This window comes from Diospyros lotus, chromosome 4, assembly GCF_014633365.1.
Source record: "Diospyros lotus cultivar Yz01 chromosome 4, ASM1463336v1, whole genome shotgun sequence".
Lineage (NCBI taxonomy): Eukaryota > Viridiplantae > Streptophyta > Magnoliopsida > Ericales > Ebenaceae > Diospyros > Diospyros lotus.
The window spans coordinates 7,321,146-7,336,419 of NC_068341.1; the positions used below are offsets into that span (position 1 = coordinate 7,321,146).

At 39.4% G+C, this 15,274-nt stretch overlaps 2 protein-coding genes across 4 annotated transcripts in view; one reads left to right on the top strand and one right to left on the bottom strand.

The window, feature by feature from the left end:
* The first annotated feature begins 664 nt into the window (after positions 1–664).
* On the top strand, positions 665–7,334 carry LOC127798952 (leucine-rich repeat receptor protein kinase MSP1-like). Of its 2 annotated transcripts, XM_052332611.1 has the most exons (3): positions 665–1,037; positions 1,120–1,180; positions 3,237–7,334. In XM_052332611.1, exon 3 carries the CDS (start codon positions 3,318–3,320, stop codon positions 7,203–7,205), a length of 3,888 nt encoding a protein of 1,295 aa, XP_052188571.1. In that variant the 5' UTR covers positions 665–1,037; positions 1,120–1,180; positions 3,237–3,317; the 3' UTR covers positions 7,206–7,334. The 2 variants fall into 2 exon arrangements, with proteins under 2 accessions (XP_052188571.1, XP_052188570.1); XM_052332610.1 differs by having other exon boundaries at positions 665–1,180.
* Positions 7,335–8,117: 783 nt separating this feature from the next.
* LOC127798954 (probable manganese-transporting ATPase PDR2) overlaps positions 8,118–15,274 on the bottom strand; it is a 36,666-nt gene continuing 29,509 nt past the window's right edge. For both annotated transcript variants that reach the window (XM_052332612.1, XM_052332613.1), the window contains exons 20-22: positions 11,390–11,501; positions 11,197–11,313; positions 8,118–9,601 (exon numbers count right to left, since the gene is read on the bottom strand). In XM_052332612.1, the coding sequence (XP_052188572.1) occupies positions 8,495–9,601; positions 11,197–11,313; positions 11,390–11,501 (1,336 nt within the window). In that variant the 3' untranslated portion in view covers positions 8,118–8,494. The remainder of the gene's footprint in view (positions 9,602–11,196; positions 11,314–11,389; positions 11,502–15,274) is intronic.

A 15,274-nucleotide genomic window follows, 5' to 3' on the forward strand; every position in this document is an offset into this window, starting at 1 on the left:
GCCAAGAACCCAATTTAGTTTGGATTGCATCGATTTGAAATTGCAATCCAATATTAAAAGTACAAGATTCGAAACGTATGTTTTGCATGAGACAAGATGGGCCTCAAGAGCTTGTTAGGACACTTATTTAAAGTTTATCCCTTGCTTACTCTCGCTCTATATTTAAAAATTAGGAGAATTACATAAATTTTCTTAAAATTTTTTATAAAATATATTTTTTTATTAAATTCTATCAACATTTTCATTTATTTTTAGAAGTGTATGGATTATTTTTGTAGTATTTTTATTCGTAAAAACTAGATCTTAGGTAGATTTTTATTAGATTAAAAAAGTTTAGATATTTTTTTGTAAGATTAACAAAAAATTAAATAAGCAATGTATATTATAACAAATTTTAATTATGTTTACATAATTATCCCTTAAAAAGTAAACATAAATAAATCATTACTATATATATTTAGTCTTTGACCAAAAATACAAATACAGCGAGTGTGTGTTTTAAGTTATTATTGGGTGAGCAGCTGGGTTTTTGGTCATTTTAGCTTGTGCAAAATCATTTTCGAATGGGGCATCGCCTGAGCGAGTACTGGTTATTTATGAACACTAGCGAGTGCCAGTGCCAGTGCGACTACTACTTGTTCGTCAGTCGTCACCTTTCGAGCTGGCGATCGGTTCGAATCAGACGGACAGGGAGAGAGATAGGGAGAGCGCGAGGAAAAGGCGCAGGAAAAAAGCAGGGATGAAGGATGTAACCGTCTCCTTTTGGAAGCATGTGAAGAGAGAGAGAGAGAGAGAGAGAGAGAGCCAAATTAAGAGTCACGCCTTTGGCACCAGCTGCCATCCCTGCTAACGCGACGACCTATCTGCAGATTTTCACAGAGAGAGAGAGAGAGAGAGGGAGAGAACGAGAGTATTTTGAGTACGGAACGAATATCTCAATCTTCTGCAACATATCTGCAGCAGCAGCTTTCTGGCGAAGAACTTGAATAAAGCTTTCATAGTCTCTCTGTGGATCATTGTACATGCAGATTCCGAAGGTAGCATATGTACAGCCTTTCTTCACTTCCAATTTCTTTTGCCGTAGCTGCGTTTCTTACTTTAATTTCCTCTCTATACAAGGGATACAATTGGAGGGAATTGTTTACGCTGATCGATCCCAAGAACTCTTCGTTTTATTCAGGTTTGTTCATCTCTTTTTTTCCTTTTTTCCTCATTTTCATGCACAATCTCTCTCTCTCTCTCTCTCTCTCTCTCTCTCTCTCTCGCGTCGATCGAGTTTTCATCTCAACCTTCAAGCGCTTGCGCGCTAAACTGCTAGCCTCTCGCGATTGCTTTTAGACTGAATCTTGTAAGTAGAAAGTAACACATTCTCAAGCTTCATAGACGATAGAACTCTTCCTCTCAAAGATAGAAGTGAAAATGCACTTTCGCGAGTATTTTTTTTCTTTTGTTATGGAAATGCTACTTTTGCGAGTGATTTATTGGAGGAGGAGGATGAGAAGAAGAACAGAAACACGGAATGATGAATATTAAATTGATTTGGTGTTTATATTTATATATACGTGTGTGGTTGTGAGTGATACTTTTATTATTTTTTGAACTACCTTTACAATTATAATTTTTTTTGTGGTTATTATTCTGGTATATTAATAAGCTTCTGTTTTTTATATCTGTCTCTGGTTTTCTCTCTACATATGGATATAGAGGAGGAGGTCTAGCATTTGTCTGCTTCTAATCTTCCTAGCTTGTTCTCCCGGCTAATCCCTCCTCTTTTTACTATTACATGTACATGTGCTGCGTGCTTGTTTGTGGAAAGAAGAGATTAACGGGTTGATCATAGAACATGTGTGAGAATTCGACATGTAGCTTTATATACCTATTAATTAGCTATCTCTGCCAGTTACTTTCTCGAGCCCAATCCCCGCCCTCTGTGTAAACTGCAAAGTGACGAGCTTGCCCGGAAGGACAATGCTATTCACTTGCTGGTTGCTAGTTAGCTACCCTTTTTAATCTTCATTTTCTTTAAATTTCTTTTCTTCTTCGGTTTTTTTATTTATGTACGATGGTATGTATTCAAGGGTACCTATAGCCTCAAAAGGCCGCTACTATTATGCCAAATATGATATATCGTTGAGTTCAAGCTCCGAACTACCTCTGGCGATAACGTGGAGTTGCAACATTCTAGGTTTATATATTTCCTAAGAAGTGGTTGATTCATATAATTTTGCTAGGAGAGGTTAAGTGGTTGATACATTTTGTTTTTTTTTTTTTTTTGCTAGGTAGCGGTTGATTCATGTGGTGGGTGCATGTTACCTCTTTTTCTCTCAATATCGTCACTATTCCTACTGGCTACTGCTATTATGGTGGCTTCTTAAGTGCAATTGCAGTTTCTATTACTTCTAGTAGGTCCTGTGGTTGGGTATGTTGACTATGTTCTATTACCATGAATAACAAAATGATCTTAATTATGCCCCGGCCCTTTCTATCTTTTGCAATCAACAAACACCGTTTTTTATTATTTTTTCTGCCTTTTACTTTTCTTTTTGGGTTGCAGAGTTCAGAACTTAGTGTTGGGCTCTTTCTTTCCAATTTAAGGCAACCAAAATAAAATTCCCTTCTGTTTTCATCTTTATTTCAAAGTCGTCGATTCCCAACCTGTTAGTTCTCTGTCCGATACTGTACCAAGTTCGTTTCATGACACCTGTTAATTCTCTGTCCGATGCAGTCTTGTACACCTTGAATGTTTAACGGTGGTTTTTTAGGTTTCAGACATTCTTCTCCAGCCTCCTGCAATTTACTGATTCAAATGGCCTAAGTTGATTTAAGGATTTTGACTTCATTATTCTGTTTAGTTGTCTATCGTAGCAATGCTTTATTGAAGAAAATGGGAAGCAACAACGTATATTTCATTTAACTTGGTTTAAATCAGCACAATTTATAATTTGAAGTTATTTCTTTCTTTTCTTCTTTCTTCAATTATCGTCATCGTGTCTTTCTCTTTGGTTAGTATCTGAAGAGACCACCTTCTTTCAAATCAAATGTATACAAGAGTGGAAGCTTTTTTTTATTCACTTTAGAAATGGCTTGGACTTCACCTATGTATTCCATAATTGATACATATAGTACGTAAATAAAATTTATAAGTTTTCATAGATTTGGAGATTATTATCATGACTTAGAGGTGAACTGGATCTAGAATCTCGTAACTCTTGACATATTCTCTATTCTCCTTGCAGAATCCTTCGCCTGAGGTTCAAAGGTGAAATTCTGTTGAACAAAGAAGTGTATCATTCGGTAACTTGGTGCGCAGAATAAACATGTCATCTTCAAAATGGAAGTATTCTCACCTTCATGCCAGCATCTTCTTGTGCTTCTTGCAACTTTCTTGCTCAGACACAATTTATTCTGGTGACATTAAGTCATTAGTTGCTCTTAGAGACTCTCTTGTGCGAAAAAAAGATATTATTCCAAGTTGGTTTGATGCAAATATTTCCCCATGCAACTGGACTGGCATAAAATGTGAGGGGCCCATAGTTCACCAAATACATGTACCTTGTACATCATTCCCCTTGGATGTTCCCTTTGCTAACCAATTTGGAGAGTTTAGGCATCTGAAGCATCTTAATCTCAGCTATTGTGCCCTCAGTGGCCATGTTTCTGCAAATCTTTGGAGCCTCCATGATTTAGAGACCCTTGACTTGAGCCATAACAGATTGTCTGGACTGCTGCCCCCAACAGTGTCTAACCTTAGAAATCTAAGACAACTTGTGCTTGATGATAATAGTTTCTCTGGTAGTTTACCACCAACAATTGGTCAACTCAAAGAACTCTTTGAACTCTCAGTCCATGCAAACTCATTTTCCGGAGATCTTCCAGCTGAAATAGGAAATCTACAACACTTGCAGTCCCTTGACCTTAGTGCAAATTTCTTCTCTGGGTACCTGCCTTCAAGTGTTGGTAATCTTACTGGGCTGCTCTACATTGATGCAAGTGAGAACAGATTTACAGGACCACTATTGCCTGAAATTGGAAATTTGGGTATGCTTAGAGTTCTTGATTTGTCATGGAACTCATTGACTGGAAACATGCCCGAGGAAGTAGGAAATTTGACCAGCTTAACTACATTGAATGTGGGAAACAATAACCTCAATGGAGCAATACCAGTAACAATTGGCAGGCTGAGAGACCTAAATATCCTTAATATCCAGGGTTGCAGATTTACTGGAAACCTGCCAGAAGAGATCTCCAAGCTTACCGGCTTGACTTACTTGAATATAGCACAGAATAATTTTGAGGGAGAACTTCCATTGAGCTTCGGCAAGCTGTCAAATTTAGTTAACCTACTAGCTGCTAATTCGGGTCTGAGTGGACCAATTCCAGAGGAACTAGGAAACTGCAAGAAACTCAAGATTCTGAATCTGTCCTTCAATTCATTATATGGTCTATTACCTGATACTCTTGCTGGCCTTGAATCCATGCACTCACTTATACTCGACTCCAATAACCTAGCGGGTCCAGTGCCTGATTGGCTTTCCAACTGGAAGCAGGTAGAGGCCATACTGTTATCAAAGAACCACTTCAATGGGTCTCTACCTCCTCTTAATCTGCCGTTGTTGGCTGTACTTGATATCAACTCCAACATGCTGTCTGGTGAATTGCCTGCAGAAATATGCAGTGCCAGGTCATTGGCCATTTTGTTTCTCTCAGGTAACCGCTTTACTGGTACCATAGACAACACATTCCAGAATTGTTTGAATCTTACAGATCTGGTGTTGTCCGGAAATGATCTGTTTGGTGAGATACCACCCTATCTTGGGGAGCTTCAGCTGGTTACTTTGGAACTGTCAAAAAACAAATTCTCTGGGAGAATTCCTGATCAACTATGGCATTCAAAAACACTTATGGAGATTTCACTCAGTGACAATCTACTTGAAGGTCAGATACCTGGTGATATTGCTAAAGTTTCTTCACTGCGGAGGTTGCAATTGGAAAATAATCTATTTGATGGAAACATTCCAAGTTCCATTGGTGAACTGAAAAATCTGACAAATCTGTCCCTACATGGTAACAAGTTGACAGGAAGGATCCCCCTCCAACTGTTTGAGTGTACAAAATTGGTGTCTCTGGACATTGGTGGAAACAAGCTTACTGGTCCTATTCCAAGATCCATATCCCAGTTGAAACTTCTTGACAACCTTGTGTTATCAAACAACCACTTCTCCGGTCCAATACCTGAGGAGATCTGCTCCGCATTTCAGAAAGTGCCCCTACCGGACTCTGAGTTTACCCAGCACTACGGCATGCTTGATTTGTCCAATAATGAGTTTGTTGGGCCTATTCCAGCGTCAATTAAGCAGTGTATTGTTGTGACAGAACTATTACTACAGCAAAACAAGCTCAATGGGAGCATTCCTGACGAGATCTCAGGTCTGGCTAACTTGACATTGCTTGATCTGTCTTTCAATGATTTAACAGGGCCAGCTATTCCCCAGTTATACTCAATGAGAAACCTTCAGGGGCTCATACTTTCACACAATCGGCTAACTGGCTTGATTCCTGATAATCTAGTTGCTCTAATCCCAAGCTTAGCCAAGCTTGACCTGTCAAATAATTGGTTGACAGGTCCATTGCCTTCTTCAGTTTTTGGTATCAAGAGTCTTTCCTACCTAGACATCAGTTCAAATTCATTCTCGGGACCCATCTCCTTTGATTTTGGAAGCACAAGCTCTCTTTTGGTCCTTAATGCAAGTAACAACCTTTTTTCTGGTATGCTTGGCGACTCTCTGTCTAATCTGACCACCCTGTCCATATTAGACATTCACAACAATTCAATCACTGGCATGGTGCCTCCTTCACTCTCTAATCTTGATGCCTTGACATATATAGACTTCTCCAGCAACAATTTTCGAGGATCTGTGCCTTGCAATATATGTGATATAGCAGGCCTCGCTTTTATCAATTTCAATGGCAACAGATTCACCGGCTATGTGCCGGAGAGTTGCACCGAGGTCAAACACTGCATACCAAACCAACCGAATTTGTCTTCCACTCAGGGATACCCGCCTCCATCCTTTCTTAGCCGTGCTTCTGTTTGGGGTATTGCTCTTAGTGCCATATTCATTTCCCTGCTGCTGCTTCTTGTTTGTCTTCTCAGATGGAGTAAATTGAGACAAGAAGTTTTAATCCTTGACAAGGGAAAGGGTAAGCTTGTTGCAGAAATTGAGCTAGAGTCCACTGACGAACTTCTTGGTAAAAAACTCAAGGAGCCACTAAGCATCAATATTGCAACTTTTGAGCAATCCCTACTGCGGATAGACCCTGCAGATATCGTGTCAGCAACAGAAAATTTCAGCAAGACATACATCATTGGCGATGGCGGGTTTGGCACAGTGTATAAAGCCTCACTCCCAGGAGGTAGATCCATAGCAGTCAAAAGGCTCAATGGAGAACACTTGCATGCTGACCGTGAATTCTTGGCCGAGATGGAGACGCTTGGAAAGGTCAGGCACGAAAATTTGGTTTCACTTCTTGGCTATTGTGTCTTTGCAGAGGACAGGTTTTTGATATATGAATACATGGAGAATGGCAGCCTCGATATGTGGTTGAGGAACCGGGCAGACGCAGTCGAGACACTTGACTGGCCGACAAGGTTCGAGATCTGTCTAGGTTCAGCCCGGGGGCTCGCCTTTCTGCATCATGGCTTCGTTCCCCACATCATTCACCGAGACATCAAGTCCAGCAACATACTGCTGAGTAGCAAGTTTGAACCCCGAGTATCAGACTTTGGCCTCGCAAGGATCATCAGCGCATGTGAGAGCCATGTTAGTACTCTGCTGGCAGGCACCTTTGGCTACATTCCTCCCGAGTATGGCCAGACCATGGTGGCGACAACCAAGGGCGATGTCTACAGCTTCGGAGTGGTGATGCTCGAGCTCGTGACAGGGAGGCCGCCAACCGGCCAGGCTGATGGTGAAGGCGGCAATCTTGTTGGATGGGTGAGGTGGATGACTGCAAAGGGCCGGGAGGAAGAGTTGGTGGATTCATGCCTCTCTGGTTTCAAAATGTGGAAAGATCAAATGCTGGGTGTTCTTGAAGTTGCGAGAGTGTGCACTCGTGATGAGCCATGGGTGCGGCCTACTATGGTTGAAGTGGTCAATCTGTTGGTGGATCTTGAGATGAAATCTGCCTGTTGTGGTAAGTGTTAAAAATTGAGGTAATCTAACCAATATATTGGCATGTTTGACCTTTAAGATGATAGCATGTAAATGTGAAATGTAGTGCTGAAGCAAGAAATTAGTGTGAAATTAGTGATGTCTCAATTTTAACCGTACGCAAGAGAGGAACGGGTTTTATTTCTAAGGGGAAAAAACTGACTTTTTAGATTGAATAGCTTTTAAATAAATAACTCGTAACAGGGAAATTCACCTGTTAATATAAACAATTAATTTCGAAATCGTAATAGACTTGCGGAAAATGGAGACGTAAAAAAGCAAGTGGTTCGTTCGTCAAAATCAGATTAGACTCTCAAGACTAATTCACACCACAATTTTAGAAACCTGAGAAGTTACTGAAATTTTCAGGGATTTTAATTCTAAGAACAGAAGGCGCTTCCCCTGTAGTAAGAAGTAAAGCCTTACGAAGGATACTGTGGAGAGATTTGGCAAACAAATAAAAGGGACGGATTACAACGGCCAACCAGCCAAATGCCGCCTCTATTTCTGAAAACACAGCCAAACAAAAAGGGACCAAAAAAAAAAAAAAACAAAAAACAAACAAATGTCTCTAAAGGAAAAAAATTTAACTTCCATGAAAAATAAAAACCCAAACCACACCCCCCCCCCCCCCCCCCCCAAGAATTGTTTTTCTTTAATTTTGTAAAAAAATATGATATCTTAGTACTTGCGTGAAAAACGAATTGCATAAAAAAAGTTGGCAATCAAACACCTAAAGTTCAAATTTAGCTAGAAAATATTTTTTTTTTTATATTTTTCATGCCAATCAAACCCACCCTAATTATATTTCGGAGGAAAAGAGAGAACTCTACAGGTCCAGCCCGACCCGACCCAAACTACCAATCCAAAGAACAGATGCAAAAGCTAATCTCATGAGAACTCATATTGAGACAGAAAAGAGAGAGATTCAATAAGCTGAAAGGAAATGGAAATGATCAGTTAAAATTTATCTAAGCATCAGCCGGATACAATAAACTCAACAGGGGTCATTTTTAAGGCACCTCGCCTGAGCAGCAAGCAACTTTCAATGGCTTTCAGCCAACAATAAGTATCACCCCCTCCAATCAAAACAGGGAACATTCCCAAAACAGAACTCCGGCTGCTAGAGTAGAAAACCATAGAACAATGTTGTGTTCTTTCAACCTCAATTATCTATCACTCCTATAGCATAGCTGTTCCAACTCTTTCAAAAATATTCAATCAACTACCTTGGTCCCAAAAAAAGATGATACAGTTAGCTACGCTCTGTACCAGCTATTCATTTAGACACGTTTCTTCTCTTGGCTAGCCACAGCCACATGTTGCCGCCTCTTCCAAGCTGGAACTCTACCAGGGAAAGCCCATCTCAGTAGCCTCTCCCACAGGTAACAGCCCGAGAACATCAGGAGGGCCCAAACCATGAGCTTATTCCTCAGAGGGATTGGCATGGGCCACAATTTCAACCAGTCATTCAAGTCCCTGAACATATCCGAGGTGATAACTGTAAAAAAGCCAACTGCAGCCCAAAGTGCATACAGAAACGGTTTGTTTTCCGTGATGCTCTGATTGAAAGGATGGCCCATGTAATTCACAGCAAAAGTGGCCACCTGGATCATCATGCCTACTATGTATGAAACCGTATTCACAAGGTTTGGGTGGAAGTTTGAATCGGGTTCAATACATTCATCAGGCATGTACTTCTCAGCTTCTTTCACAGATGAAATCAAGAAATACAGGTGGATTGCAAACTGTCCTAGGAGAGAGAGGAAGACATAGGAACAGAATACATTGGGATGGGGCCTTTCAGCTGAGAGGCCGGAAAGTGGACGAGCATGTGAGATAAACAGAAAGAAGGCAGCTGTAAATATTCCACTGATTGTAGCCTGAACATCACCCAATTTAACACCATCCAGGTACATGACACTCAGCACATATGCAGTTGCAAGGCAATTAAGACCAAGAATCTTGAACATCTGGAGTGTAGTCACTAGGGTACTACGACCCTGACGGATTATGTCTGTGGTGGGGGCAACTGATGCATGTTTTGCTGTAAATGGTGAAGCCATTGAGGCATCACCAAGTTTGACTATGGGAGCTGATCGACCATCACCCTCCTCATTTAGCTCATCCATGAGCTTCTTCAGCTTCTCTCTTTGCATCTCTGCAGGTGTCAGACGGCGGTTACTGGCAGCATTACTGGTAGATTGCAACTTTGAAACAGATTTGTTCTTTGAAGGCCCTTCACCATTTTCAATGGACTTCCCAGATACTGTGGACTTAGGTTTCTTTGATTTTAGGGACAATGTAGTTTCTTTCTTAGTAGAAGCATCCAATTTCTTTTCACTTTGAGCTGGGGGCATTGCATTCAACAGAGCGACTCCTACGTGTGCCTAAGAAAGTAAAGAGTAGAAAATTAGAAAACAAAAAAACAATGGCAAAAGACAAAAGTAGAGGTGCACACAGGTTTGGTTGGACCAGGTTGATGCTCAATCCATAATGGACTTTATCAGTATCAGTTATGCAAAAAATGGAACCCAAACTGATAGCATTTTGGGTCGTGGGCAGGGATGGCAATTTTTACCCAACCCAACAGATTTCAACAAATCTGGTCCACTTGAGCCAGGCAAGAACCTAATGGACTTTTTCTAACAGGGTACAGGGTAGGTATGAGTGGAAAAAAAACCCTAGAAGAGTACAGATACAAGGCTTCCCATGCATGTATTAATCAATATATATAAATATTATTTTGTTTAGCATTGTGCCAGTGCATTATGCATAGAAAGATAGCCAAGTGGCTTACCTAACCCATTGTTGGTCGCTGGATACTGGCTAGGCTAATGCCTATACTTGTTGGGCAACTCACAGTTGAAATCTACTTTAGCCAAATAAAAAATCAAAATTCAACAACTCTAACCTAAAAATGCAATAACCCAAAGTTTGATTAAGAAATTGAGAAATGAGATCAGAAATGAATAAATGGATTCTTTTTAATTTTAATTGAATGGATATCCATTACCCAATGGGAGGAGGATAGGGGACTAAAGTATATTACTAAACAAGTACATGTATTAGGAAGGAGATACAGGTACGTGAGAAAGAGAAGGTGCATCCAGTCCATTGCCATTCCTAGCATGGAAATAGCTCATGCAAGTTGTTGCATCTCACTTCCTTATAATATAAAAGGACATCCCCAATGCACAAGGTTCCCAACTTTCAGAGAGTCACAGAGAGTTGTTTCTGTTTGGAACATCACTCTTGCTTTGCAAAGAGCCTATTTCACAACTAGGACCTATAACATTTCAGTCACAAATGAGCACACTTACCTTTGCTATCAGTCCGATTCAATTTTTTATTTTACTTTATTTATTTTTTTGCTTCACAACCAATGGGAGTTGTTGTAATAAGGTTGGCATGGCTCCTAATGAAAGTAAGATGCGCGAGACATGATAAGATGGTCTGTTCATGTGCAAAGAAAACCAATTGAGGCAACTTTGAGTAGAATGGATGCACTCGAAGTATCTAGAAAAAGAGGTTTAGGAAGACTAAGAAAAACTTGATGTGAGGCGGATAATTATGATATGAGTTATAAAGGCCTTATAGAAGATAGCGCCATGATTGACAAGATAGAATCAATGTAGTTGAGCCCACGTAGTAGGATAAAGTTTGATGTGTTATTATTATACAACCAATGGAAGTTGCTAAGGATAAGATAAATGCCCTTCCTATCTGTAAGCATCTCACTTTTACCATCTCTTTATTTCTGATACAAAATAAAAAACTATGTACGCATAACCTACTCTTAATGCATAAAGAAGCAAATAGTCTAGCAATCTGAGAAATTCAATGCTAGCAAATCTGCAATCTGGATGTTTAAGTTTTATTGACCAGCATGTGTCAATCACAGTAGATATTTCAGTTAAGAATGAAACATATACCTCTGAATAAAGTTGAACTGAAAATTACCAATTCATTAGGAGTAAGTTACCTGCTTCAAAGCTCCAACATCATTAGTTCCATCACCACACATCAGTGTTATTCTTCCTACTGTTTTAAAGGTGGTCATAATGAGCTCTTTTTGCTCAGGAGCAACCCTTGCAAAAACCTGATACACAGACAATTTTGTCAGGAAGAAGCCACTGTCATATATGAGTTTCAAATGTATGACAAAAAGTTAGGACCTTCACATATGGAATGACTTTAAGGACAGCAGAAGTCTGCTGCAACATCTCAATGCAATCACCCCCAACACAGAGATCATGAGCCTCGGATAAAGCTTCAACCTCTTTCTCGCTGTAAAAATATTTGTGAGGGGAGGTAGAGTTAGGCTCTCTACTATTTTGTCCAGTTATTCACAACAAAGCAATTAAAAGAAATTCTTTTGCAATAACTGTAAGCAAATATGAAGACTAAAAAAACCCTTATGCTAAGTGAGATGAATATAAAGGAAAAGATATATATATATATATATAGAGAGAGAGAGAGAGAGGGCATCCCCATTCCATGAGGCTTCCAACTTTTTGAGGGTCATTTGAAGCAAGAGCTTCACGATGGATAAGAAGAAAGAAAACGCAAGAGAGAAAAAGAACCTCGCTAAACTTTATTGTATAGAAAATGAAATCAATACAGAAATTGAAATGAAGCTAAGTTTATATAGTTAGCTTAAGCGCCTAACAACCTTACAATGCTTAAAACAAACACAACAGAGTCACAAATAATAATGGTTACATTAATTCAATACACCAGCAGCATAATAACAAAGACTACTATCAGCAGCTTATTAGACATCAATTCCTTCCACATTCCCCCTCAAATCAGACTCCATAGCAGATAACAAAGAATTGAGCTGTAGACTTTTTGGAGTAGCAGCATGGCTGCGATACATAGGTGACATCTTGAGACCAAGCTTGTTGCATAGGAACAAAAACCTGTCCTTTGACAATCATTTAGTGAAAATATCAGCCACCTAGTGAAGAGTACGAACATACCAGATTTCAACATCACCATTTTCTACTTTCTCTCGTACAAAATGCACATCAATCTCAATGTGATGAGAGTGGAAAATTGGATTTTCAGTGATACTTTTGGCTGCTAGGTTATCACACCATAGGATTGGAGTATGAACGCATAGATAACCTAACTCTAAAAATAGAGATTTGAGCCACAAAACCTCAATCACCCCCTGTGCGACAGCCCTATATTTAGCTTCACCAACAGATCTGGCCACCACAGATTGTTTCCTTGAGCCCCAAACCAATAAGTTTTTGCCAAGGAAGGCACATAACCCACTGGTAGATTGTCTAGTGACCTTACAACCCACATGATCAAAATCAGTATACACGGTTAATGACAAATCACTAGGAGAAGAAGCAAACAACAAGCCTAGACCAATTATCCCTTTAAGGTACCGAAGCAACCTTTTGTAAGCTAACCAGTGTTGCAACTTAGGATATGACAAGAACTGACTCAACTTATTCACTACAAACGTAATGTTTGGCCTAGTATATGTCAAATATTGAAGAGAATCAATGATGGTTCTATAGAGAGATGGCTCAGAAAACAAATCACCTTTATCAGTCAAAGAAATGCTCGGATTCATTGGAGTAGCATAGGGCTTGCAATCTTGCATTGTTGGTTTTTCCAATAAGTCCAAAGTGTATTTGGATTGAGTGAGATATATACTAGTAGTCTCTATAAGCTTCAAACCCTAGGAAGTAGTTAACAGATCATAAGAGTCTTAAGAGTAAAATAGGTGTCCAAATCCCAAATACAGGCTTGAAGAGCTATAGAATCAGACCCCGTGACAAGAATATTATCCACATACACCAAAACAAACAACACAAACTTGGAGGTTCTTTTAATAAACAGAGAAGCATCAAAAACAGCTCTTATGAAGCCCCAATCTTGCAAGGCAAACCTTAGTTTTGTGTACCAAGCTCTAGGAGCTTGTTTGAGACCATAAAGAGACTTTTTCAACCGACAAACATGAGAAGGAAATTGAGAACTCACAAAGCCAACAAGCTGTGACATGAACACCTCTTCATTTAGATCACCATTAAGAAAAGCATTGTTGACATCAACTTGTTGAATATCCTAGCCAAAGGTAACAGCCAAGGAAAACAAAACCCGAATAGTAGGAGCCTTGACAATAGGACTAAACATTTCAGCATAGTTAATCCCATGAGTTTGGAGAAAACCCTTAGCTACTAACCGAGCTTTATGCTTAAGAATAGACCCATCAGAATTGTATTTAACTCTAAACACCCATTTGCAGTCAATAAGACTCATATCTGAAGAAAATGGAACAAACTCCCATGAATGATTACGTTGTAGTGCAGAAAATTCCTCTTTCATAGCTTTAACCCAATTAGAATCTAAGAGAGCTTCATGGACAGAATTGGGTTCTAGGGAACTCACTAGGGCATGACGAGAGGTGACAACAAGCTGCTTGGATTTGGATCTGGTGACCATAGGATGAAAGAAGGTGTCGGAGCCACTTTATGTTTAGATAACTTGGATGGAATTGGTTGTTGATCAGTGTTAGTGGGTAGGAATGAGCAAGAGAGGAATCAAGAGAAATAGAAGGAGATAAGGTGGGGATAGAGAGTTGTGCTATTTGAAGAGTTGAAGAAGTAAAAGAGAAGTAAGGAAGAGACTCAAGAAACGTAGTGGAATTACTATTAGATACTAACTGAGATTGACAAGGAGGAGGAGTTGAAAACAAAAGAAGAAAGGGGTACTCCTCTTGATTAAACTACACGTGTCTTGACACATAGACTTTTCCCGAATGATGCAAACACTTATATCCAGCTTGAACATGGCCATAATCAAAAAACACACACTTGGAGTAAAAATCGAATTTGTGCTTGTTATAGGGTCTAACATAAGGAAAACAAGCACATCCAAAGAGCTGCAATTGCATATAATTGGGTTGTTTGTGGTAAAGAAGTTCAAAGAGAGACTAAAACTTGAGAGGTGAGGCTGGTAATAGGTTTATGGTGTAGACAGTGGTTTGAAATGCCTCTACCCAAAATTTTAAGGGCATGTGAGCATTGGCTAACAATGTAAGACCCATCTCAGCTATGTGTCGATGTTTTTTTTCAATTACACCCTTCTGTTGGTGTGTATAAGTGCAAGTAAACCGAGGCTGAATGCCATAGGTATGAAGATAAGGCAAAAAGACTTTAAATTCTCCACCATTATAAGTTTGGAGAGCCTTAATTTTGGATTGATATCGTAATTCAGCAAATTTGGGGAAAGTTTTAAAAATGGTCAAGGCATTAGACTTTAGTTTCAAGGGATATAGCCATGCATACCTAGTGTAAGCATCAACAAAGATGATATAATATCGATACCCCTTAGTAGAATGACAGGAGAAGGACCCCACAAATCTGAGTAGACCAACTCTAAAGGCTTCTTTGCTGTGATTTTACAATTAGCAAAGGGAAGCTGATGTAATTTTCCTAATTTGCAAGAATCACAAAAGGAAATATCAAAACTAGAACAAGGAACATTGATTTTATTCAAAACAGATTGGAGTACATGAAAAGAAGGATACCCTAATTTGGCATGTCATTACTGACATACACTGTTAACATGAGCTACATTTATGCTAGAAGAAACATTAGAAGAAGACAGACTCTGTCCTTTACATTTATTCAAAGGGGAAGAAACATTAGCAGCAAGATTTATGGGCTTGACAGAAGACACAGCCTTGGATACAGCATGAGCAAATGCTGGAGCCAATTGGCAGAGTCCATCTTTAAGAATTCTTTGAAGTAGCACCAGCCCTGAATCCTTGTCCTTAATCAAACAAGAATCAGAATGAAACTCAGCAATCACATTATGATCCCTAGTAAGCTAAGAAACACTAATAAGATTTTTCTTCATATTAGGAACATGAAGAACATTAGGTAAAGAAATGATAGACGTGGGAGTAGTTTGAGTATACAATTGACTAAGCCCAATGTTAGAAATAGGAAGTTTCTTACCATTATCCACTGCAACTTTGTCACTGCCACTGTATGGAGAATGAAGAGAAAGGTTGTTAAGGCTGGAAGTAATGT